The sequence below is a fragment of the Vipera ursinii genome (assembly GCF_947247035.1).
Source record: "Vipera ursinii genome assembly, chromosome: 1".
NCBI lineage: Eukaryota > Metazoa > Chordata > Lepidosauria > Squamata > Viperidae > Vipera > Vipera ursinii.
The window spans coordinates 177,944,476-177,971,274 of record NC_139512.1 but is presented as its reverse complement, the minus strand read 5'-3'; the positions used below and the strand labels follow the sequence as shown (position 1 = coordinate 177,971,274).

Here is a 26,799-nt window from a genome sequence, read left to right as displayed (position 1 = left end):
CCTTCCATCCTTCCGAGGTAGGTAAAATGAGGACTCAGATTGTTGGGAGCAATAAGCTGACTTTATAATAATGCTGCTTGTGGTGTGTGTGTGTGAAAGCTCTAATAAGCAGGCATATACATAGAATGAAGGCTATTGCTAAGCACATTGATTTGTGCTTTAAATTGTAAGCCGCCCTCAGTCTTCGGAGAAGGGCGGGATATAAATGGGATTAAAAAAAAAAGACCAAATGGGAGATCCGCTCCAGGTTTTCCAGCCAGCCCGCCCAGTTCCTGAGTCAAATGTGTCCTTAGAGCTAAGCAGCTGCTCTGGCTATGGCATTCCCCACCTGCCTTTCAAGTTGCTCTTGCATTCCCCACCTGCCTACAGCTGCTCTTTCAACTTTAGAAGGAAAGACGCCCAGACCCCAGCCTGTAAAAAATCACAGACTGCAGCTTCTACTCCAATTGGTCCCGCTTTCCCTGCGCAGACTAAATGGAAGATCGGCTCCAGGTTTTCCAGCCAGCCCTGTCCCTAAAGTTTCAGCACCCAGTATATAAGATGACCCCTGACTTTTGAGAAGATTTTCATGGGTTAAAAAGTCGTCTTATACACCGGAAACTACGGTATACACTTTTCTAGAAATTCAGCACATAGTATCTCCGGTGGCATCTTAAATTAGGTGGGAGACTGAAAGCTATCAACTCCAAAAATGGGAACATTTCACATACATACATACATACGTACATACATACAGTCAACTAGATTAGACAAAGAAAGCTAAATAATTTCAAGGCATGACTGAGACCCTGGTCCCAGGAAAGGGACTTAGATTTCCTAGCTTCTAAATGATCTTTTGGAGAAAAAGGAATCTGTAGAAAAAGGAATTTTTCCCCTGAATCAAAATAGAGTTAGATTACTGGCACTCAGTGTCCAAAAGTTAATAAGATGTCTTTTAAACTGAATCTTAGGAAAAGCCAACAAAATCTGGAAGGCTTCCAGAACAGGTTGAATCATTCTTGGGCAGAGAGAGTGAAAGTAGTTTTGACTGCCAAAGTGCAAGAGAAAGGAAAGAAGCCAAGAAAATATAGTAAACCAAGACAAATCAGGCAAAGAGGCAAAAATACAAGGGGAAAAGCACCAGTGGGACACACTAAGAGGAGTATATTGATTAGATGGATGTTGAGTTAGGTGTTAGATGGGTTGGAATATACAGTCTAAGCCAAGATGGAGGAACAGGACAGAATGCAGAAAGCTGTGGAATGTTAGAAACAACTAGACAACCCATGCCCCATTGGATCATTGTTTCAGAGATATTTCTTTACCTAAACAGAGAAATAGAATGACTAAGGCTAGGCAAAAAAGCAATGGGAGCAGTGTGATTTCTGACTTCCTCACTTTCCCTTCGAGGAATCAGGTAGGGAGCATAGGAAATCTCCCTTCCTTTCCCTTCCCTGCAGGCAAGTAAGCGGCTTCTGCTGGGTAGAGGAGGGAGCAAGGGATTGTGAGACTGGCTGGGAAATTGTTATGGAACATTGAAAATGAAGATCACATGACTGCAGCAGCCGCCCAGAATCAGCCTGTAGCACTGAAGCAGTAACAATTTTCCTAAATTCCATATCCCAGATTTGGAATTTGGGTCCCAGATTTTGGATGCATTCTGTAAGTTAGCCCATAGTTAGCAGCTTAGTTTAAAAACTGTTGCCCTATGATGCACCGTTTCACCCAGTTAGAGGTCATGACAACAAGAGTTTTAATAGTATATAGATAGATGAAGGATCCATAGTGCTCTCTAAGCTTGCTTGTTTTCTTGCAGATGTTTCATTACCCAAACTAGGTAACATCATCAGTGTTGGAATACAATCTTCTCCATATATTTTCTTGGTGGCCTGATTTAACACGTAATACAAAGACAATTTTTATTCAGTTGAACTTAATAGCTTGACATATGGCCAAATATACTTTATAAAGTATGGAACAACTTTATAGCTCAGACAGAATTCTAAAATATAAAAGACAGGTTTATGCATCTTGTGCCAACTCAAAAGCAAGCAAGCCACACTCTACCTTAGCCGTTTGAAGCAGGCATATAGGAGAGATTGAGGTGTTAGATTGAGGTTCAGATGGCAAAGAGCTCAATTTAAGCAAGCTAGAAATCTTAAGGTGAAAATTCCTTCACAGTATTACTGAGTAAACATATCAGACTACCAAATAAATTATAATTGTGGACAGGCTATTATTATTTTATAATCAAATGTCAAGGATGAGTTTGAGATGAGAATTCAAAGTTGAAAGATTTTCTTAAGGCTTACCATCACAATATCAATTTTATGTATAGCAGAAATGTCTGTGAGACACAAAAAGCAGGGTGACTATTCATGGCTAATTCTTGGTACTTAAGTGGTGCTATGAAAATCATGTCTGAAACTTTCAGGAGCTGCTGTCTGGTTGCCTGTGTTCTGAGTTTATGCCCAAAAGATGCAACTGGCCAATGTTGACTTCATGATTCTACTCCAGGTGCTTTACAGATGAATTGCATAACACTGCTGCTATGTTTGAGTGTATATGTGTGTATGTGTGTGCAAGCATGTATGTACATGTACATGTATATGCTAGGATTAGTATTTCAGTACTTGAATGATCAGGTCAATGACAGAAGCTTCCCCCATGGCCAGCATGATTTAGTAAGTACATCTGCCAAATGGAAATGCTTTCAACAGTCTCACACAAAACTTCTGATTTCAGCTTGCCAGCTTCTTGGTTGGACACACAAAAGTTCTGCTGCATACTGAAACAATCCACACTGAATAATCTTTTCTGATGATTAGCATTTTCATTTTGGACCCCAAAATGCCACCCACTGGCAAGGAGGTTGAGTGTCCATTAAGCACAAGGGTTGCAGATTGGAAGAAGAACCAAATCCTGGGAAGCAACTGTCTTTTATTGCCCAGGCTTCCCTATCTATCTCTATCTCTTTCAGATGGATGAGATGATAGAGCCTACCGTTTGGGAAGGCTGATTTACCCCCAAATTTGTCTTTTTAAAAAATTTCTTGCTCTCAAGCAAAGTCTTTGTCTCCAGTTCCTCTCTGCATTCAATTAACTGAAGATATTTATTGCTAATAGGCATTTATTGTGGCCAAAATGCTCATTTACATTACAAATTCTGTCCTCGTTTTCTGTTTTACACAGAAAACATAAGCTGCATTAAAATGAGCTATCTAGTGATTTAAGACTTATGTGGAAAAGTCCTCAGAATCCTGAGAGTGAGAAGACTTGGTTTATCAATTATGTTTTATATTATTATTATTATTATTATTATTATTATTATTATTATTATTATTATTATTATTATTATTATTATTATTATTATTATTATTATTCCACACTTAAAGCCAGGAGGAAGTATTAGAGCTGCTTCATGTGTGACATTTTGGATATATGCCTGTATTCTTACATGCTGAAAAAGGGAACATTTGGTGTATTAAAACATGTGTTTGGCACCACAGGGAACTCCTGATCGGTTGTGACTCCCTGCAGTGTATACCCAGTAATGTCTGCTGTTTTTGCAATAGCTTCTCCTGCCTCCCTCCTTCTTGGCTCTGGCCCATCTGCTGGAGCCAAAGTTCTTATTTTGCCTCCCAGCACAGAGGAAGGGGGTGTGAGGGAGGGGGGAGATGACATGTGGGCCTAAAGAGCGGGATGGAAGGCCTGGATACCTCCATTTTCTCATATTACAATAATATGAAGCAGGCAGGCACCAATCTAACATCCTTATATTTCAACAAGCATATTCCTTTCCTCTACGAAGCCCGCTAACTACAGATTATGTTCTTTGGGGCAGTGAACCCTCCAATCATTTCTCCTTCTATCTTACTTCAGATACGAACTGAAGCCATTGTCTGCTGAGGTTATAGTGGCATAGGCTATCAAATGGGAAACAATGCAGTTGAATGCTATAGGTGTTTTCGAACAGATGTTCTGGGAGGAAGTGAATGGAATGGGTAGTTTGAGTGCTTTCGGTACCAGCCATTGACATTTTTTATTTTGGGTTTTTTCTATTGTTTTTTTTAAATTAATATTTATGTCTGGTAGGTGAGAACCAGTGTGGTCTAGTGGTTAAAGGTGTAGGAAAACCTGAAGTACAGAAGCTCTGGGTCAGCCACTCTCTTTCAGGCCTAGGAAGAAGGCAACGGCGAACCACTTCTGAAAAAAGTTGAGTAAATGTTGTTGAGTAAACTGCAGGGGCTTGCTCAGGAACTCACTGGGAATCCAGTCTGACTTAATGGCACAATGCATCTGATTTCTCCAGTTAATCCTACTTGCTATGAAAAACCTAACATGTAGCCTACCTGGCTCAAATTTTATTTTGCTTCAGTTTCTAGAGGACTAGCCACAATCCTCTTTGAAGACAAGTCCATTTATTATTGCAGAAAGATCCTTGGCTCACAGTATGTTTAATCACAAACACAGAGGACAGTGCTGGGAAAGGCAACTACTCTGGGTGTACAGAATACTTCTTTTTCAAAGTCATATTCTGGGCATCTGACTAAGTGTTCTGTGCTCCAGGAAAGTATATCCAAAAATAATCTTTGCCATTGTGTAAAATGGAAATTGCTCACTCTTTTCCAATTACTTACCATTTCAGTGTTTGATCTTCAGTCCCCCCCTCCCTTCAGTATCTTCAACTAAAACCAGGCCATCATTTTTATCCAAATGTCACCTGGGTAGATATTTGCAGCCATGAACTTGGCTATCTAAAAACAAGAGCTATTGGGCCTCTGATCCCAGTATGGCTTAGGATGCTAATTTCTTCAAGATCCTCTATTTTCATTTGTTCCTCTGGGCTGTCTTCATCTCCAGTGTAACTAGTCATATTGTTTGGGTTAATTCTGCATGAGGTGCTTAAAGACCCACCCACCCCCAAAACCCCATGCAGATAAATACCTTCTGAAAAAGACCATTTGCATTCCCCTTTGCTACTTTATCCAGCTGAGGACAATACTAAAGATCAAACTTTCACTTTGATCACTTGATTACAATCTGAAGAATGTAAAAAAAATTTAAAAGAAGACTTTGGCGCATTGTTACGAATTATTTAGATGCATTCACGGGGTTCAGACAACACATTCAAGATAATTTTTCAGTTAGACATTTGCCAATGGAAAGATATAGCACATTTATATGAATAAAGCCTTCCTGAATTGCTACTTATGCAGTTAGTCCTGAAGTGTGAAGTTTGGAACAAAGTTATTCTTAGAAATAAAATAAAGTTTCAGAATAGTTGGGCTTTAAATAATCCTTTTTAAATTCATGGCTAAAGCTGCAAATATTTCCCAATCATGATGAATTTAAACCTCTAGGGATTATTGATAGAATATGTGATGGGTTAGCACAGTAATGCCCCTAAACTTTTTTCTTGGGATGGATCCCTTTCCTGAGCTGAGTATTTCTTGTCTGTACTAATGCTACTTGAAGCATTATCTGATTTCATATAATTGAGTTACTGTAAATAAATTAAATATTTTTCTTTAAAAAAATATCCCAATGCTTTTAATGAACTCACAACTCTATGTGAATGGCTAGCCATGTGAAATATTACTCTGAAATAATGGTACCGTACACAGTCTGACGGCCCGGAAGAGTTTACAGGTGCTCAAATGTTAAATGCTGCTCCCCTCTAAATATTCCTGCCAAGTTTTTAAAGTAACAAAAGATGTTAATAAGTACAAATGGAGTAATGATATTTTTTGTAATTAATTCATGTCAAGTTGAATTATAATTAAATTGAGTTCAGGTTTTTTTTAAAAAATATTCCATTGGGTTGAATGTGGACCCTTGGTATGATTATATTTAAATTATATTTAAGATATTTATTTATTTATTTATTTTTACTTTAATCCCATTTATATCCCGCCCTTCTCCGAAGACTCAGGGCGGCTTACACTCTAAGCACAAATCAATGTGCTTAGCAATAGCCTTCATTCTATGTATATGCCTGCTTATTAGGGCTTTCGCCCCCCCCCAAGCGGCATTATTACAAAGTCAGCTTAATTGCCCCCAACAATCTGGGTCCTCAGAAGGACGGAAGGCTGAGTCAACCTTGAGCCTGGTGGGATGCGAACCTGCACTAATTGCAGGCAGCTGGTGTTACTTAAGGAGGCATTAGCCCACTGCTCCACCAAGGATATACACCAGAGCTATTGATGCTGGAATCAAATGTTTGGCTAGAACGCATGAAGATTCTCTACTTTATCATGTAGATGTCTTTCACCAAAATAAAATTTGACTGACTATTCTATCATCCTTCTATATGAAAATATCTGAAATGGGCTAGTTCCTCAAAGAAATAGAACCAGATTTACTAAAAGTATTCTGCATTCTCTTGAAATTCCTCTGGGATTTTTTTTCTTGGCTTTGATATGGTAGCTCAGATTAACTTTAACTTAAATTTCAGTTGCAAATATCCCACCATAGTGACCTTTCTTTGAAGTGTGAGTTTTATTCCACTATTCTGAGACTGCACAGTGCATTAAATAATTTCTTAAAATTGAGACAGCACCGCATGTCTCAATATTAATCTATTTAGATCTGTGCACATTTTCAAGTGGCCAAATGCCGGATATTATAGTGAAGCTTTTATCATCATTATTATTTTTTTTTTAAAAAAAATCTTCTGATGGACAAGCTGGCCTGATACCCAACCTAATTAGCAAAGATTTTTCAAGTGTGCTTTTGGAAAGGCAGCTCCATGCCTTATTTTGAAACCGCAATCCCATGAGACAATTTGAAATGATGTGTCTCATCTCCTGGGCATCTTCTCCAGGGAAATCTAGTATAATCATAATCAGCAACTAAACACTCTTAGCAAATCCCAAATGAATCTTATGAATTGGCTCAGTTGATCAAGATGACTACATTCCTAACAAGCAATGACAGGGGAAAAAAACTACACAGGAATCTTTCATTAAAGCCTCAGTCCTCTACATAAATGGGGTGTGATCTTATTTTAAGATTATGCAGCACAAGATCCTATAAATAATGGCTCAATCTGGAATACCTCGTTTTTTCCTTTGCAGATGGTGTGATGGTGAATATAATTACTCATCAGCAATATACAATCACAGCCATGCACTTTCAGAAATTAATGTCAGTTCAGTGATCCAATATTGAAAAACAGGATCCAATCTCAATTTCAAATGAAGTCAGGCAGTTAAAAGAGTGAAGATCCAATCTCATGTCAATTTGGATTTCCTCATCCTAAGGAAGTTACAAAAGTAATAGCAATTCATGGCAGGCATTCATAATGACTAGTTATTATCAATATTCACTACATTGCATCTTAGGTTGCATAAGAAAGGAACTTGATAAAATCAAATCCTGTATTTGGGCATAAAGCTATACCATATTTTACAAATGGGAGAAGTGGTACTACTCTCCAAACAACATATTCATATACAGATCTGCAGTCTGTTCTTTCTCAGATACACTGCTCACACGAACAGCTCTTAAAAATGAGACCTAATGAAGAAACCTGCCTTAAAATGGTAATGGTGGTGGGTAATGAAAGTTCATACGGCACCAGTTTTACTAAGAGATTCACCTGCTGAAGAATTGTAGACAGAACCAAAGGCATCATTTATGCCACAATGAAATCATATCATTTAGCTTTTTGGTAGGGAGAAAATTAAACTTGAACAAAATTGAGTATAATTTCAAGCATATAAAATCAACCCGAACAATCTTTCCTTCATTTCATATCATTGGTTTTAATCTATTTAAGTCTCAGGTCTCCAAAGTAGGGCATTTGAAATCTTCCTATGGAGATAAGAGCTCTATGCTGATCCAAAAGGAGATGGAGATCTGTAGCCAGTTTTTCCTGTATTCCTGATAATCCTATGAGGCTTCCTGTCTTACTTTTCCATAAGGTCAGAGTCCATAATAACTTCAGACATGGCTGCAATAATACAGGAAATTTAAGGAGCTACAATTTCTCTTGATTTGTCTTAAACATTTGTGATACTATTTTACCTTCTGCCACTTCCTTCAAGGTGAGGGGACTACAGATAGATACATATACGTATATACATATACATCAGAAATTAGGAACATAGCTGGTTCAACTACATTATTCATAAGATTCAAAAGCGAGAAAAAGAAGAAAACAGATCTATGTATAAAAATATCATTTTATTACATTCCACACAATACATTGTCAAGAATTTCAAAATTCCACAAGATATTTTCACACACAGGCAACTGAGTGATGCTGACAGTGTCACAGCTGTAAGGGGAGGAGTGAAAGGTGATGGTAAGTATTTGGGGTGGGCAGGTGAATCTTTGGTGAAATTTTAAAATGGGGTATCTCAATCAGGTTAAATATATCCAGACTGGGCATATTTTACTCAAGGTGAAATACAGAATCCTCATGGACATATTGCACTTGATTGCTGAGGGCAGGTTGGGGGCAAAATCAAGAAAACCATTGGGATGAAACAATTTAAATAGACAATTATTCTGCATTGGAGATTTCCTATGACAAGTACCAGAGTTACAGAACGTCAAAGATACTTGCTAACATATGACTTCCATTCTGGAAGATATTTTCCTGGGTCTTACAAAACCAAAGGACTAAAAAGTAAAAAAAAAAGAGCAAGCACATCTTAAGAGGAGATACTGAATGCTTTCTGAAATATGAGCTTTCCTTGTTCCATGGCCCTCCTTGAAGACTGTCCACCCCTTCCCCATTTTGAGATATCTGATGTGTGATCACTTTTTGCTCTCATATGTCCCTCCTAATCTAGGTAAAGCTTATCAGCACACACCCTCCTTCATTTTATTTTTCACTATGCACTTTGAAGAGCAATTTCTGCATTAAAAAGCACTGTGTGGCATTAGCCCAGCTTAAGCAAGCATCTTGGCAGAATCCATCTGCTACATGCATCAGAGCATGCTACCTGAATAATGGGGTGGGAGGATACGACAAACATCTCTAGATAAAGGGTTCCTCTGACAGAGGATCCCCAGCTGCTGCTTTCATGATCTACGCTAATCCCACATAAATGTGGGGAATCTCTCCTGCACAATTCAATCGATGGGAGTTGTTCAAGGCAGCACCTGTGTTATTACACAAGTCTCACTGATTTCTTGAGGGCTTGCACAACAGGTACCCTCCCCCCCCAATGCTCCCACAGCCTTAAACCCCCAGTACAATAATATTTCTTCTATATATTTCTGTTACCATGAAGGCAAAAAGATGAATGGCAATTTGAAGAAAGATGCAGCAACTGGATGTTTTTCAAAAAAGCAAAAACCATTGGAAAGCAGGATTCCATGGAGATGTATTTTGCTTGAAAATATATCTGATGGAACAGTTCCAACCACCTTTGTGTAGTGTAACATGTTAGTCTATATAAGGCATTTCCATTGCATTATTTCAGAGCAAATCAATAAAGAGAGGCTTACTAAGAATTCCTTTATGCCTTTTTCATTAAAAGATGCAAAGATATCTGGATTTCAGCACACCCTAATTTTGGGAGCTTTAGTTGACAGGTGTTACTACCAATATTTCAAGAAGCAACATGACAACAAATACAAACTCAGCCATTAATGTGAAGTTGGAGAGAGAAAACAGGGGAAACAGTTGTCTAATATTGTGAAGCATTAGTAGATTTCAAGAAAAAATCCTTATTCTCACCAAAAAAAAAAAATAATCCCAGATGAAGTATCGCTAGGAGCGAAGTTCACTAATCAAACTAAATAAACCTCCATTTTATGGAGCTTCCAAATGCTTTGATGGGCTGATATCTATGCATTACTCTAAGACTGGGTTTGACAGATACTGAACATTCATTATGAGCTTCTCTTTTATAAGGCAACTTTAAAAAAAATGTTTTGTTGAGGGATTAATTCCACTACCAAAACAATGGCTATGTTTTCTTGATGTCTGGGAATGCAACACTGTACAATCTGAGTTTTGACCATCACCAAACCTTTCTGGGCTCTTCCCTTTCCCCCGTAGTGATTTCTCTTTTCCTTTTTTTAGCTTGCCACATTTAATTTGTCTTGGGCCAAGCCTTTCTGTTTTTCACCAGCCTGAGCTAGCTGACATTGTGAAAGGATCTCAGTCATAAACCCAGCCAGAGTTAGATAAGGCAACAAAAAACATTGCTCGCTTTGCCAAGGAAACAAATCGGCATCTTCGGCTTTAAAAAGGTATTCCAGGAAGAAAGCCAGAATGGTACACGCAAGTCCTAAGTAATCTTCCCAGGGAGCCATCCAGTCAATAGCACACACATGCACACTTACACACATATATAGATATAGATATACAAGCACACAAACCTATTCTCTTGCATACCCCTCATGACTTGCTCTTGAGTTTCCTTGCAAGGTGTCTACTGGATAAAACCCAAAATCAAGTCTTTGAAAATAGAAATGAAGGAGCATTCGCTTCCAAAGAGACAGGGGAACTGAGTCTCTTCCAAGATGCAGCATTATAGTTTAAGAGTTTGTCAAAGAACAAAAGGTCGGGGGAAGAGATATCTTGAGTTCACATATATGCTGGGCAAGGAGAAAAGTGCAAAATTGAGGCAACATATCTGAAGTCTGGTTTTGTTATGTTTAAAATGATTGTGTTCCTGTTCCATTCTCAGCAATGCGAGCTGCGATCTTGCTCTAGTTTTATTGTTAAAGTTGGCTCCACAGCCAGAGGGGCCCCGTTGGCATAGTGGGAGGTTTTGTAGGTGATGGAGTGATCACTCTTCTTGGCCGCATAGCGGAACCGGTGGTAGTGGAGCACAAGGGCCAGCGCGACGGAGACCAGCACCAGAACAGCACCTCCCGCGGCCATAACGTAATACCAGTAGGCTGGAATGGGCTGCACTGACACCGTGTCCACTGTGGGCTCGCTCCCTGGCAGAAGGGTGCCCCCTGGGGGAGAGACAGAAGAATGATGCTAGGTGGGAGGCATGCAGGTGGATTAAAAACAACAAGCACACATATACACACACATACACATGCTCTGAGAAATTCTGTGCAATTTAAACAAGGTCTTGCATGACCGAGCTATGTAGGAACATTACTTGGATTTTGACAAGCAGGCAAATTAAAGCATTTCATTAATAGGCGAAGAGGGGTATGGTGTAAATTTTGTTAATAGCCATTATACTTGATAGGAACAGACCTTCCCCCACCCCCTCTCCAATCAGTCCCGTCTAGCAGCAATATGGTATTTGTTTGTCAAGCAATGACAAAACATATCACCGTTTTAAACAAGTGACAAGAGTTTAATTGCAAAGTATGAAGAAGATTGTGACAGGATTAGAGAAAAGATACCAGAGAGGAGAAGCATGCTTCATTCCTATAGGAAAAGAAAAGGGAAAAGAAGCTGTGCTTTCACAGGCCATCATGCTCCCAGATTTCCCCAAGCCAGCTCCAGCAGAGCAGAACACAGAACATTCTACTACTACTATGATTTTTATGATCTCTCATCCGACTTTCCTAATTCATAGCTAATTAAGAGTGAACTTATGGCACAATTTAATGAATACCCACTCAGAAATAAATTCTATTGTACATTCCAAAAGGGCTTACTCCATAACAAGTGTGTCTAGGACTACACATTAAGTATTACCTAAAAATATTACCTTTCCACTGATAACTGCTTGCAAACTCTGTATTTAGACTATAGTCTTCCCTCAGAATCTTTGACTTTCTCAAGTCTCCCTTTTTTCTGGAATGCCTGAATGACCCACCGTTAGATTAATTGATTCCCCTCCATCTAAGTCCCTCTTCTCTGTCACTCCTTAGATAGATTCCCATGCTTGGATAGTTCAAAGCACTGCAATTCACACTGTTACTGCATAGCTCATACACCATCCCCATTGAACATCAGTTCTGTTCTATAGGCTAGAAATGCTACAAATGGTGACACAGTTGGGTTTTCTTCTGCCTTTTATCTATCTTGTCTTTCACAAGATCAAAAACTAAGCGTCGGCTAATTTGGGGGGCTATTATCTGTTCCACATGTCATAAATATGTGGTAAAAGGTGAATTACTGCTCAAATAAAAGATAGGTGTAAGATAATACTGTATTCATTAACTGTATATTATTAATCAAGTAATCAATTAAACTTAAATAAATGGCTATATAAACCAACTTTTTAATATAAATGCTTATGTTAGATAAAATTTATCTATATATAAGTGAAACCAAGCATTTATTAGAAGAAAAATCTTTCTTCTTCATTTCTTACAGACATAATGATATAATACATATGGAGCTGAGCAGAAATTCTCACCAATTAACATTTTCATCACTAATTAATTTCATTTCCAGTTGATCCACTCAGTTTAAATTGACTAGATATACAAATTAAACCAGTCAGAACTTACTTATGCTGGTATATCTAGATGTATTGTTCAAAAAGCTCATGTAATCAGGACTCTTTGGTATGAATCAATGTGCATATAAAAAACCCCATTTTGCTAGAATCATTGCCCAAAGTGCTGAACAGCACAATGGAACTTAGTCTAAATAAACCAATCTTAGCAGTCCCTAAGATACTATTTCAGAAATGTCAGCTAAGTTTTAGCTGACATTACCCCTTATCCCATCTGAATGGGTGACAATACTTCTCCTCAGTCAGACATTGGCATTGGAAAACCAAGCACCATCATAGTTAACAATCTGGGAGGCAACCTAGGACTGGGATCTTCAGTGTGCTACCAGTGCACATCTCTTCCTCTGTGTTCAACATCTCCCCCTCCCAGCTCATTCTATATTTTTATTAAATAATAGTTAAAACAAACAAAAAAGAAAGCAGGGACATTTTCCCTTCCTCAAAATTTTTAGCTGCCAGCTTTTTAAGCAGCCTCATAAAGGCTCTGGATACTCAGTCCTAATTTTAATACAAGGTACTTGTTAACATATTGTTTTATGGTTAGGTTGTTTCCAACCTACAGCTATACCAGGATGGGATTTAAAACAACATTCAGAAGACAGATATTTCCAGAAACAGAAAATGACCAATCATCCAGACATTTGTAATAGAAATGTATAGTCTAACACACACACACACACACACACACACACACACACACACACACACACAGAGAGAGAGAGAGAGAGAGAGAGAGAGAGAGAGAGAGAGAGAGAGAGAGAGAGAGAGAGAGATAGATCAGCATAATCATCAGCAAATGACCTTCCATCTCTGCTGAAAAGCTATTTATTGGAAGGGGTAATGAAAGGAGACCTTTCTGATTACCCTCCATCCCAACAAAGAATAGAATCAATCAGGGGAAGAACATGCAACAAAGATTCCACTGAGCCTGTTCCAGCCATTGCTAGAGAGCCCTGAAAGTCAAGACTCTCCAAAGAGGGTATCACCTTGCATGATCCTCTTCCCCAGCCCACCAAATTAAAAAAAGGTGGTTTAGGAGAGCTCCTTGCCTGGGATATCCTTCCTTTTCCCCAGCCTGGGAAAATTTAAGCTACTGCTGATCCTTGCCCAACTTCTCTAGTTCTCTCTTTCATAAACGATATATCTCCAAAGTTTCTTTACTTTTCTAATGGTTATTATGCTTTGCTTCAGATACCAAGGCGAGGTTTAGAAAGAACACCACTAAAACAAACCTAAGCAATAAAGCTGCCCATCTCTATTGGAAGGATGAACAAGGGGACACTTATTCTGCTGTGTGCTAAACAATATAAACATATCCACTCAATCTCCTTGCCTTACCATCCACGTAGCACAAGAACAAAAGTATAAATGACAGTTTCATCACTAGTCACTTGTAATCGGTTTGTTAGTACTTGACTGCTAATTTTAAGTTTAGATGCAGCAAGTTTCTGCCACCCCGAAAGTCAGAAATTCATATTCATTCAAGACAAAGCCTGCCTTTCTCTCTCAAACCTAAGCAGGGCTCTATTCTACTGGAGAGTCCATATATTCTTCTCTGTTCTACTGAAATACCTTTGATGTTTCATCTGTTTTCACCTTAGACGTGGCAAAAACCAAGGAAAGAGAAAAATGGAATCTACAGTATATTCAGTGGATTGAGGGCTGGATGTGTAATGGTCTTCTTTTGTTCAAAAGGAAGGGCATTAAAACGTCTCGTAAAAACAGAATAACAGAGGTGGAAGCGAACTTGGAAGTCTTCTAATCCAACTCCTGCCCAAGCAGGAGCCCTATACCGTTTTAGACAAATGGTTGTCCAATCTCTTCTTAAAAACCTCCCGTCATGGAGCACCTACAGCTTCTGAAGGCAAGCCATTCCAGTAATTGATCATTCTCACTGTTAGGAAATCTCTCCTTTATTTCTATGGTTGGTTCCCTTCTTGATTAGTTTCCATCCATTTCTTCTTGTCCTGCCTTTGGAGAATAGGTTTACTCCCCTCTTCCTTTTGAGTTGCATGTGCATAATTTGTACAGTGAAAACCGAGTGGAAATAAAGCTGCGTAGGGATTTTTTAAAAAATTGTCTGTTCTAGATGACAGTGCTGCTTTGGATGGTATCATTTGTATTTTTATTATGCTTCAAGTTAAATGTATCTTCTTAAAATGGGGCAATGCCGCAATCTTCTTAGATTGGATCAAGCCCCCACCCATCTTCTGTAATATACAGAAGGATAAATATACTGTAGTTTATGAACATCTGAAGCCACTATTTTTTCTTTCAATCCCTTTCTGTTCTCTAATAGAGCTAATTTGAAACAATAGGTTTTAGTCTACTTATCTTGCTGCTATTTTCAACTAAACAAGAGTAGTATGTTATGGAACATCATATTCTATTCTACCCTGAGTAAAGAAGGAACGTCTCCTCCATGGTTTTCCTTTAATTCTGCCACTTACAACTTTGAATAGGAACAAACACGATGGATTATGACTGAAAATAGCAGATCCCTGTTATAACATGAAGACTTGGTTAAGAAGACCTCACCACAAGGGTGTAAAATAGCAAGACTAGCATATAGAACAGGTGAAAGCTTGGGAATTACTACTAGTTGCATTTCTCAGCACTTGGGGTGATAAGAGTGCTGTCCTGTATCAGCAGAAAACAGTCTCTCCTTTAAGAGGGTGAGTATTTTCTCTCAGCCTAAGAGGAAAGTGGGACCCTAGCAGCAGTAGGCAGAAATAGGAAAAAAAATAGAAAATCTGTAGTGCTAAATAGAAAGCATCCATATAAGTAGCTCAAGCTGTTGGCAGGTTTCCTATGGAATGTAATTATTTACACATTATATTTTCAAGATGGGCACTTTATATTTTTCTATTTAAAGCATATACCTAAATATGTCAAAAACAGATAGGATGAGCAGGTATTTAAAAATACATGCCTCTTCTTGTGTACATATAAGAGCAAACACAGATTTGTTGTTAAGCAATGTATAAACTGAAAATGCCAGGTTTCCACTTGGAAACTCATAGTGTCAGTGGTGTGAGAAATTAGAAAACTGAGACTTTTTTTCCATTGGTTTTCCCTGTGCTCAGCTTAGTAGCAGATCTGGCAGAAAAGAATAGAATATGAAAGGCTGGGAGAAGGGAACTCCTTGCTTGCTTGTATGTGTATGAAACAACATGGTTTTGCTTCCTCTTGCACAGGCAAGTTTAAAGACATTAGGGGAAATCTTTTCCAGTCTCTCAAAAGATTTGCAAATCCTTTCTCAAAAGAGAAACAATTTGTCTAGAAGAGAGACAATCTGTAAAAGTCTTCCTATCTTCTTCCATGGGACTACATCCAGATTGTGATGCTGAAGGAGAGAACATTCTGTTTTTCGGATTAAGGGGCTTCATGTAGGAAACAAGCAATCTGTGTCCAGCTATTCTCTTAACATCTGTCCTTCAGGATTTCAATTGCAACTGCAGTATATATTTTCAACAAAATTATTTTTAGATCAGCACTATTTTCACTAAGCATAGAGGTAGTTCCCCCTGCCTCCACCCCCACCCCCCATTTTCTGGAATAGCTAGGAATTTTAACTTGGCTGAGTTTTTGCACAAAACATCTGGAGAATCCAATACGTATTTGGAAATCAGACTCACAATCATTCAAAATTTAAAAAGGCTAAATAAAGCAAGTTCACACACACACACCGAAGATTATCAAGGAAAATATAGGGTTGGACTTATTTCATAACATCCAAGCTTTTAAGCAATATGGAATAAGTGTTTACATAGAAAAGCATTTATCCATCTGAATCCTCACCTGTAGCCCAAGGAAGTACAGTCCAGACTTCTCCTAGAAAATGGGGAAGTCTTGGGAGTTAGACCTCAGGCCTCGTCTCAGTTTTTCTCCAATTGGAAAGAGAAGTTATCAATAGCTCTGGACTCCAATGTATCCCATTCAAGAAATGAAAAGCTATTCTTCCTGCCTTTACTTTAAGTATTCAAAATGAAAGTTCATCACACGTTTGTATTTCTAGCCAGATACACGGCATTCTAAACCAAGATGGATAAGTAGTTCTACTCCAACAGACTTTTAAATCAGTCCTGTTTCAAACATAGCACAATACCAAATCTTCTAATAAAATATGGAGTGGTTTGAGCCAAAATGTTAATGCTAATAAATGCCATACTACATATATGCAACCTTTTTGTAATTATCTCTCACCAATCAATAAACATGTCGATGGATCATGTCACTTCATTTTGCCTTACAGCATCTATATAGCATCTTTGCAACAGTCACAACTGCTATGCACAAAACAAAATTTGAGATTAGATGGTCTAATAGACCGCTTTCCATTGGGAAAATAATAAATAAGCCAACAAAATCCTGAGCATTGCAACAACCATGCCAAGATTGCTTAAAAAAAATCTCTTCTTTAACTTAAGACCTAAATAAAAAGTTTTGAAGGTCAATATACCTCTCATCCTTGGCTATAGCAGAATTTCTACTAAGGCTCTAAATCTTAATATACAAGGACTCTCCATACTGTTTTTTCAGAACCAAGCCAGCTTCTCCCAACTACTCAAAATACATCTCTTCTGGAAGTCACAGCCAGCAATGTCTGGCAATATGTTGCCAATAGCCTGAAATTGCTCAAGGAAGGACTATCTATCCATTAATCAATGCAACAAAAATGATTTAATCTACACTGAAAGCTTTTGGAAACGAATTCTCCTTCTTTTTGGCCACACTAGAGTTTTGCATTTAACAGGAGAAAGGCAAAAAGCCCTGTGAAACAAAACAAAATAAAAAATTTCCCCAGATTAAAAAAGAGATGTTTGGCTTCCTCCCCGCACCCTTCCCGACAGACACAGAACAGTACATGTCCACTGATTCAGAATCAAGTTTAACGAGCAGGACAATCTCCCTGCATTCCTTTCCCCTTTTGCTTCCTTCTACAAGTTTTATCAATCTAAGCCATCCCATTTTCTTTTCTTCAGGCCAGCATTAAGCTATTAAATGCACCATTTCACACTTCTTCTCTCTGACTAAAAATGTCAGCCTTCAAACTCGGGGTGACAGTTGTTCTTCTACTGCAGTTCCCTCCTCCCCTACCTGCTATGGTCCCTGCCTTGACACTTGTTGGCTAAAAACACAATGCTAAATATTCATCACTGCCACCTCACTGCACTTCTAATTCACTCTGATTTGGAGGTTAAGCCTCTCTGTGGTGGCCATTTATTCCCCCCACCGTCTTATATCTTAAAGCTTCACTGCTTCTTACTTGGTGTGCAGACAGAGAGGAGTTCATTTGCATCTTTCTGATCTCTATTATTAGATGGTCTGATTCCTAGTGCAGCTAGATGTAACTTCTGTACTAGTAGCCCTGCAATGCAGCTTTAGCACTCTTACAATTCAGGTCTGGGCAACTTTACAATGACGATCTTTAATTTTAATCCATGTTTACTAGTGGCGAGTGTAGGATTACCATATCCAGGCTGCAAAAATCTATACGGCTACTAGTTGGGAGCAAAAAGATACTGTCCTTTAATGGTCATCTGGATTTCTGTAGCCACCAGCTACCAGCTTCCCTCCCCACTTTATTATTTTGTTTTTAAAACGTGAAAAATCTACCCAAAACCTTTCCCCCCCCCACTTACTGGCAGGAAACTGAGCTCCTGCAACTTGAGCTACCCATAACTACAGTATTAGATATCCTTTTCAAGGCAGTATTCCTAGAAGATTTTCAATTAAGCTATTCACAGTATTCAGGGAAGATTTTCAATTAAGCTACCCAATGTAGTTAAACAGTTTTTGTTGTCATCACTTCTGAACCATAGATAGAAGACAGAAAATATGCCTCAACTCCCATTCCTCTATGTGACCATCTTCCAAATAACCAGTGCAAGATCTGTACTCTGTACAAGCTGTTACCTTTTTAGGTATATGAAAGAGAGAAATTCAGTAGAAGAAGCATTTGCTACCCTAATAAGCTGAACTTAAGCAGAATTCTTAAAGAGAGCGAGAGCAGTAAGTTGCAAAGTGCGGGTTGAACTTCGGAGGATCTTGTCCAAGAAAAAGCTTGCTTGCTCTTTCCCAAAGAGATATTCCAGCTGACATGAGGTGAGGATGACATAGACAGGAGGACACACACCCATTATTTTTATTTATTGAATTTACAAACTCGGAAAATGATCCATTAGGGTGCTAATACATACTAGCCAGCAGATCTGTACAACTTTAAAAACATTCTGCAAGCATTCTTATAACTGAAACTGGCCCAAGGTAATTTTTAGAATTAATTCTGCATTTTATTGGGTAAAATGTTATACTCTTTTTAAATCCTCTCACTTAGGAGCTATCATACTTAAAAACTTTTTATTTGCATAGCAACTTTGTGTTAGTTTTGTTTGGTTGCATCTCACTTTCTGCACACACATTCAATTTTAAGTATTAAAAAAAATCAGAAAATAAACCATGCAGTAAAAAAAGGCAAGAAGGAGTGCATTTTTACCTGAAATTTCAAACGTGTGTTCTCCAGGGAAAGCTGCAATGGGTTCTGTAAATAAAAAGAAGAGTGGAAAGTGAGTTAGCAAATTATAGATCCTGAAGATAGTAACCCATAAGATCTTAAAACCTCTAATTTTGAAGAACCTCTTTTTTCAATTTATACAAGTGGTAGCCAATCCTTTATCCTTTTTAGGGGGTGGGGTAAAATCTTCTGTATTCACTCTCTAAAATTGTGTTTGTGATAGCAGGCTTTCCACTAGGCCTGCCATAATAGGATGTGTTCTAGCAGTAGAAACACAATTGCAATTGTATTTTCTTTTAATTTTTGGCCTAGGAGATAGAATGCCAGGTGATAACAAAACTGATAAACTCAAGGACTGAAACAGTGTTGATTGCAAAGCACACAAAGTATCTGAGAGAATGCCTACATCTCTCATCCTCTTCCAACTCACAAGCTGGTTGGTTGAAGGATGAAATGGATTAATCCTATGGATACCACCAGGGGCTCCTCAAGAACTTGTCAAACTTGCAATTTCACGTGACGTGTTGTGATGTATCGCAACTTTTTTCCCATTGCCGGCAATGGGGTGGCCGTGTTTTTGCCATGATGCATCTGGCCTGTGGGCTGGCAGTTTGACACCCCTGCCATACAGTAAAGATTAACATGCTATATTGATTCATAACTTGGTCCCATTTGATACGGTGAACATTTGTAATAACTCCTATAACACAGTACATGCTAAATGCCACTGACAATAGTGTTGTGCCTTTTTGAGGAATAACACAAGCCATAGGCATAGAAGCAAAGAAAATCTGTCTTCCTCTCTCCATGCATCTCTCTTGTTTTGGAAACTGCAGGTAAGTGGTTCCTTCAGGTTTTAAAAATGAGGGAATAAAATTAGGTTCCCCCGCACATGTGCGCTAGTCGTTTCCGACTCTAGGGGCCGGTGCTCATCTCCGTTTCAAAGCCGAAGAGCCAGCGCTTGTCCGAGGACGTCTCCGTGGTCATGTGGCCAGCATGACTAGACGCCAAAGGCGCACGGAACGCTGTTACCTTCCCACCGTAGTGGTCCCTATTTTTCTACTTGCATTTTTTACGTGCTTTCGAACTGCTAGGTTGGCAGAAGCTGGGACGAGTAACAGGCGCTCACTCTGCTACGCGGCACTCGAGATTTCACCCGCCAAACTGCTGACCTTCTGATCGACAAGCTCAGCGTCCTAACCCACTGAGCCACCGCGTCCCTTATGGAATAAAATTACTGGAGTGGTAATTCTATTCTATTCTATTCTATTCTATTCTATTCTATTCTATTCTATTCTATTCTATTCTATTCTATTCTATTCTATTCTATTCTATTCTATCCTAAAGATAGACACCTGGGAAAGAAACTTAAGATGTCATTTATAATGGGTATCAGGAAGTAGTTTCTCAAGCACAATCTATTACTGGTATGTATGGCAATGTCTGTTTATGAAGGTTCAAATGGGGATCCTAATTATAACTTAGAGATGGTTAAAAATATTAAAGTTAAAGATATATGCAGTTTTTTTAAAAATCAGTTTAATCATTCAAGGCCATCCATCTCACTTTAGTGATTCTGGGTAGCAAACAGCAAATACGAACAATTTTTAAAAAAATATGCAACAATAAATACAATTGTTTGGCTCCAAATCCAGCATATATGGATTGAATTTAGCTTACAGATATAGACAGTAGGTTTGACAAGTTTAAAAGGGGAGGAGGGATTGCAGTTCCTTCCATCTAACCTTTCCTCAGCCTCATCCTTTCTCTTTTTTAGTTCTCCCCTATAGGATTCCACAGTCTGAAAGAATTTCACAATACTGAAACAGAAACAGATACTTAGCAAAAATAATATGTTACTAGTCCCTGGGGAGGAGAAAGTGGGCAAAAACAACCAATGTGTTTCACTGATTATTTTCCCAAAGCATAAAGAAAAGGGCTTTTTTATTATTATTTTTAGATTACTTTTGTATTACATTTGGAAATGGAGTCCCTTGGTTTAACTATGGTTTCAATGGAGTGCTATGAAATACTCAGCCAATCTAAAAAAGAAAGTGACAGGTCTCTGAAAAAAGAAAAAACAGTAATATTGTGAGCTATTAGATGCTTTCCTCAAGTTGAAAGGAATTTGATTACTTCTCTGGATTTACAATTTTAAAGCAGAAGCTTGTCAGTTCCTTTTTACAGTTCTGTGGGGTGTCTCTCTGTGTGATTATGCATGCACACGTATGCTTCAAATACTAAATGATTTAACAGAAACCTCAGTCAAACATTTGAGCTTGTTGTTGTTGTTGTGTTTTTTTTTACTACATATTGACTTTAAAAACTATTATGAGAGGAAAAGCCCTGAGACGAATGGGAGTATTAGTTGAGAAACGTTACAATTAAAAATGGTGCAAAGAAAAGGATTAAACACTCATCATCTCAGACCCAAGACCCCATCTCAAACCTTCCCACTACTTTTATTCCTTTAGAAATGCTGCAATTCGTGGAACTGCAGTCTCTTCGAGCAGCTCCCCACATTACTCAACAAATCGAACAGCGATGGGAACAGCAATCCAATGCTAAATCTCTGGGGAGCAAGCATGTCAGTAATTCTACAGAACCAGGTTCCCAAAAGCTGGCAAGGACATGCGGTTTTCCTTTTTTTTTATTATTGTAAACATGGAAATTGCACCTGGCACGTAACTGCGTAGAAGATTTCCAAGTCATTACCTGCAATGGTAACAAACATTTACTTGCATGCAATACTTAACTCCCAAGGAATACAATTGTGAACCAGTTTTGTCTATTGGTTAAGGTGCCAGGATCCAACTAAAGATCTGAAAGGTTGCTTTTTTTTAAGCTACATGTGGAATTGATTTTCTTGTCTGGTCTACCTAGTAGGGGTGTCAAACTGCTGGCCTGCGGACTGGTTTCATCATACCGCAGCCGCACCCACCCCATTGCCGGCAATGCAAAAAGAGTTGCTATATGTTGCGCTACATCACGTGACATGGCGAGTTTGACACCCATGAATGACCTAGTGGGACTGAATTAGGAAGGTATCTACTTGACCATCTCCAAATGTTATATTGTTCTGGACTTTTAAAATCTCTCAGCTCCTTTTGCTTAGGTAACAGGTCATTCAGCTGGCTATTACAATATATGCCATCTTTCCCAGGACTTCATCTACAACTACCAAACCTGGGCTGCAAACCTCCAAACAACCATTTGCCAGCAGCCAAGAAAAACACAAAAAATGAACTGGAGTTTTGCAGCCAAGATAAGATAACCTTTCTTCAACTGATGATGCCAAAGAAAGGACCTGCCACTCCTAAGGTGCTCCACTATTGTCTTACTTCAGTGGTTGATAGCACAAGTCACAATCATACCAAAGATTGCAACATGCATAGAATGTCTTACCATAAATTCTGTTATTTGTATTTGCTTTCATTAGCACTTGGGCATTTATATCTGGTACAAATATTTGTCTGATGGCATCATTAATGCAGCTGCCATTATTGCCTCCATTCAGGTGCCCATGATAGCAGTACAACTGGCATATTTTTAGGAGTTAACAATATTGCAAATTTTGTGAATGTGATTTCTCATTATTTCCTATTAATAAGGATTTCTATTGATCTCCTCAGCGCTTTCTATGTATACGGTGCTGACTGATGACTAATTTTGGCTCCTGGATATTTTTCTTTGGTAACAACCTAATTATTATTATAAGTAATCCATGCCATTGCAGAGGCATGCATTAATCTCTCAGTGTGTTGATAGGAAAACCATCAGTACCGGCCTTCCCCAGCTATTCCTTCTCCCTGACTTCCTCCAGGAGAGAGTAGGCTAAATGAATGGGTGAGGCTTGCTTTAATGCAGCCAGGGTTCTGTCTGCTTAACAACCTTAAGATAAGATTGCCTGCAAAGATGATTGCTATGTGACCTCTTGGCCACAACTGTAGAAGAATCATTTGCACATAGCTATTGAACCAAGATGCTATTTGCTGGAGGGTAACCCATTCCTATTAATTTTGCCCCACTGCTCCTTGCTAGTCTCTTTCTGGAGTTTAGTAATATCCATATTGCCAGGGGGGAGATTCAGGCTGTCCTACATGGGGCCATCATCCCACAACCACCTTTCTGCACAACAATTGGCCTTCTGACTGTTTCTGGCCTATTCCACACTGTTGGAAAGGATCATGGGATTCTTAAAGCAAAAAATAAAAAATAAAAATAAAAACTTCCTGTCATTCAGAAAAGTTTAATAAAGAAACCTTTCAGAGAGGAGTTATTCAAGCCTAGTGTTACCTTTCATACACTGATTATATGAGCAAGACTTTCTGTCCATATGATAAGATGCATTTTTTTTACCCATCTTATTCAGTTCAGAGTTTTTATAAACTAGGCCTGAGCAATTTTTCTTCGGGGAAAAACAAATGGAGATGGCACTCAGCAAAGCCGTAGCCAATGCTTCTACATCCCTACTGAAAGCCAAGATCAACTGGTTTGCTTTGGGGTTAATTGGTAGATTGAATCCATGGCTTAGGAATTATATAAAGGCTGCTTCTCATGAAATAGGCACCCTAGAAAGGCCGCTTGGAATTGGATCTGTACTAAGTTAAAATACTCACTTCCTATTTCTACACATACTTCAGCTAGCATTTGTTATAACAGTGGAAAGTGAGTATCAGTGGCTAATTTGCATACACATTATCAACTTACCATCTGGAACAGTCATCACAGAGATGCAACTACAAGCAGCCCACAAATACTACTATTTTTGTGTGAACTATAAGGTGGGGTGTGGTGGGGAACCCTACAATGTATACAGTATCATCACAGCAGAACTGCTGTGGTTCAGATGGATGGCTTTATACCCTTTATAGTTCAGTACTTGTTATGTGGGGCAAGGAGAACTGCATCAGAAATAAGAGTTCTCCCTCCTTCAACTGTCCAATTCTATTGTTTGCAGATGAGTTTTTGCTTCTTATTACAGATTAGATTTATCCTTACATACCCATGCAGTTCTCCAAAGAAGTATCAGTGCCTATTCGGACATCATCAATGGCAATGTCTCCTGAATGCCCATTGCTTATGGTGCCTTCAAATACAATCTAGGAGTGAATAAAGACAGAATAATAAATCCACAAACAGCCCTTTCATATGTCAAAGAAAGGGATTAAAGTTATCAGATTCTCTTAGTATTTAGACATTTCCAACAGACAAAAAAGGCGGTAAAGCTCAAGGGAATCCTAGAAATGTGTCCATTATACTAACTCCCCAAAAGTTAAATAGCTGCTGTTGTTTTTCTTTTACTTTAAAAGTTACTTGTAGTGGAAATAAATATTGGCTGCCCACCATTCTTTTTGATCAAGCCAGAGGCTCAGCAATCTTCAGATTCTCCTAATCCATTCTAGCTCTCCTCACCTTTCTCCGGCTTTTGACACCATACAGAAATTTAGTGCCTTATTTAAATTATTTAAATCAGTGCCTTAATTAAATTTTACATTATTTCCCTAACATAATCTTCTATTTGGTTCTAAAATTACTGTAGTTTTAACAATTTCATATCATGTATTATTTATTCACTTATAGTTTAATATCTGCAAACTGCCTAGAGTCCAGTAGATCTGAATAGTGGGTAAATGGCATTCAACAAATCAACAAATAAATTTCAGTTGTGGATTTGGAACTACCTAACTTAAGCATAAGACTCAAATATATACCAGTGGGCAAACACCAGAGAACATAATTTGCTCTTCATCTTGGCTCTCCTCTCAGGTCCACCTTGATTAATCTTCCAGTAAAGTAGCACGGGATTGGGACTGTGATGAGATGAAATCTGTGCCCAGTTTCCATTAAGTTGGTGCAGTGATAAGACTCATGGCAGGACTCTAGCAAAGAAGCAGGAACTCCCAATTGTCAACAAAGACCCCAAATTGCCTGGACTCTGGACCATAACCAAGTACTGTTTTCCTACTGACTGCGAATGAGTTGTTTGAACCCCATGCTAAATTTTGGTACAAGAAAATACAAGGAGAAGAAAGAAAACCAAGCAAGCAAACAAAGAACTTCATTCTGTATTCCAGCTAATTTTGCAATATAGGCAAATATGCCTGTCAGGTTTAATCTCCACGCTTTATTTTAAAACTGAGACTAGCATTTTCACCAAAATGCTTCAGTGTGGTGAAGGGAAACAGAACGTTGATTAGTGAAAAGCAATAGAGTGGGCAGGGAAGGCTTGTTAATTGTTGGAACCAGCAGCAAATACACATAGAAAAGAAGTTTCTGACCTCATATTCGTATCAAATTTAAACTGCTTTAATTATTATTTCTCTTCCTAAGAAATCCTGGGCTCTGCTGCATATCTGTCAAGGTTAGACTATTAATCTCTAACAAAGAATTTTAAACATCCTACAAAGCAAAAATAGTAGGAGTTTTCAGAGGGAGGGAACTCGGTGGTTAAACAGTACAGATAGTCCTCGACTTACAATCACAACCGAGTAGAATTTCCATTGTTAAGCAAGACAGGTATTAAGTGAGTCATGCCCGATTTTTTTGCCATGGTGTTAAGCCGATCACTGCAATTGTTAAGTGAATCATGTAGTCACTAAGTGAATCTGGCTTCCCTATTGACTTTGCTTGTCAGAAGTTGAATAGGAGTGTTGCAAATGGGGATCACGTGATCCTTCACCGCAGGTGTCATAAATATATTTTGTTTGCCAAGCACCCGAATTTTGATTTTTGTGCCTGTAGGGATGCTGCAATGGTTGTACATGTGGGGACCACTCATGAATCACTTTTTTCGGTGCCATCGTAACTTTAAACGGTTGTTAAATGAATGGTTGTAAGTCAAGGACTATCTGTAAAAAGAAATTTCAGTTTAAAATGCAAGCTTTCGTCATTACTAGCATTCTTCCTCAAACAAGCAATTGGGGTAAGTTTCAATGCTGGAACGCAAAATTGATTAAAGCATCAGGCTAGAAACCGGGAGACCACGTGTGCCCTTGTGCTGTTTTAGGCATGAAGCCAGCAGGGCCAGTCCCTCTCTCTCAGCCCTAGGAAGAAGGCAAGGGCAAACCTCAAAAGGCCTTGCCAAAAAGCTGCAGGGAGTCAGAAACTTACTCTCTAAGGCAGTGATTCTCAACCTGTGGTCTGTGGACCCAGTGGTGGGATTCAGCTGGTTCGCACCACTTTGGCAGAACCGGAAGCTAATTTTTTGTTGCCCAGGCCCAGAATGGACTTCCAGAAGCAGCATCCACACAGAGAACCAGTTGTTCAGATATTTGAATCCCACCACTGTGTGGAGCCCTGGGGGTGGGCTGCAATGTTGTCACAGGGGGGTCCATGAAGGCTTGATGCAGTCTAGTGCTTTAAATCTTGAGTTAAGTCTTGGTGGTCTGTGGCCACAAAAGGTATTTAACAGGGGTCTGTGATGATGAAAAGGTTGAGAATCACTTGCTCAAAGGCATTTATCTTTCTATTTATCTATCTGCCTGCCTGCCTACTGCATCTACCTATTCCAAGGGCATCTGCACGGTGCTGTTAAAGAAGCCAGCATATTGGCCATGACTACATGATGCATGTTAAAAAGGAGTGGGGCATTGATCAAATGTTTTGACTGCCATTTTGACTTTTTTGACCCATTCCTGTGGTGTATTCAGAATTTACACACAGCTGTCCTCTACTGATTAAAGTATCTGAAAACATGTGATCCACTTGGAGCTCTAGTCATAATCGCTCCCTGCCCCCTACAAGTAATGTGCAATTTCTTTCAGTGTTTCTCCAGTGTGGACTCCAGGCTCTTAAACAATTATAAGCACCAACAATCTAGGCAAACTCTTAAATTCCTGCTGCCTTCAATATGCACTCACATTCTTACATGTTTGCTTCACAAGCTACATGTTCTTCA

At 38.8% G+C, this 26,799-nt stretch overlaps 1 protein-coding gene across 2 annotated transcripts in view; it reads right to left on the bottom strand.

Annotated features, from left to right (window-relative positions):
* Positions 1-26,799, bottom strand: part of NRP2 (neuropilin 2) — a gene marked incomplete at its 3' end in the record, with an annotated part of 194,062 nt that overhangs the window by 17,881 nt on the left and 149,382 nt on the right. For both annotated transcript variants that reach the window (XM_083350768.1, XM_083350769.1), the window contains exons 14-15: positions 23,905-24,001; positions 18,882-18,926 (exon numbers count right to left, since the gene is read on the bottom strand). In XM_083350768.1, coding sequence (XP_083206894.1) covers positions 18,882-18,926; positions 23,905-24,001 — 142 coding nt within the window. The remainder of the gene's footprint in view (positions 1-18,881; positions 18,927-23,904; positions 24,002-26,799) is intronic.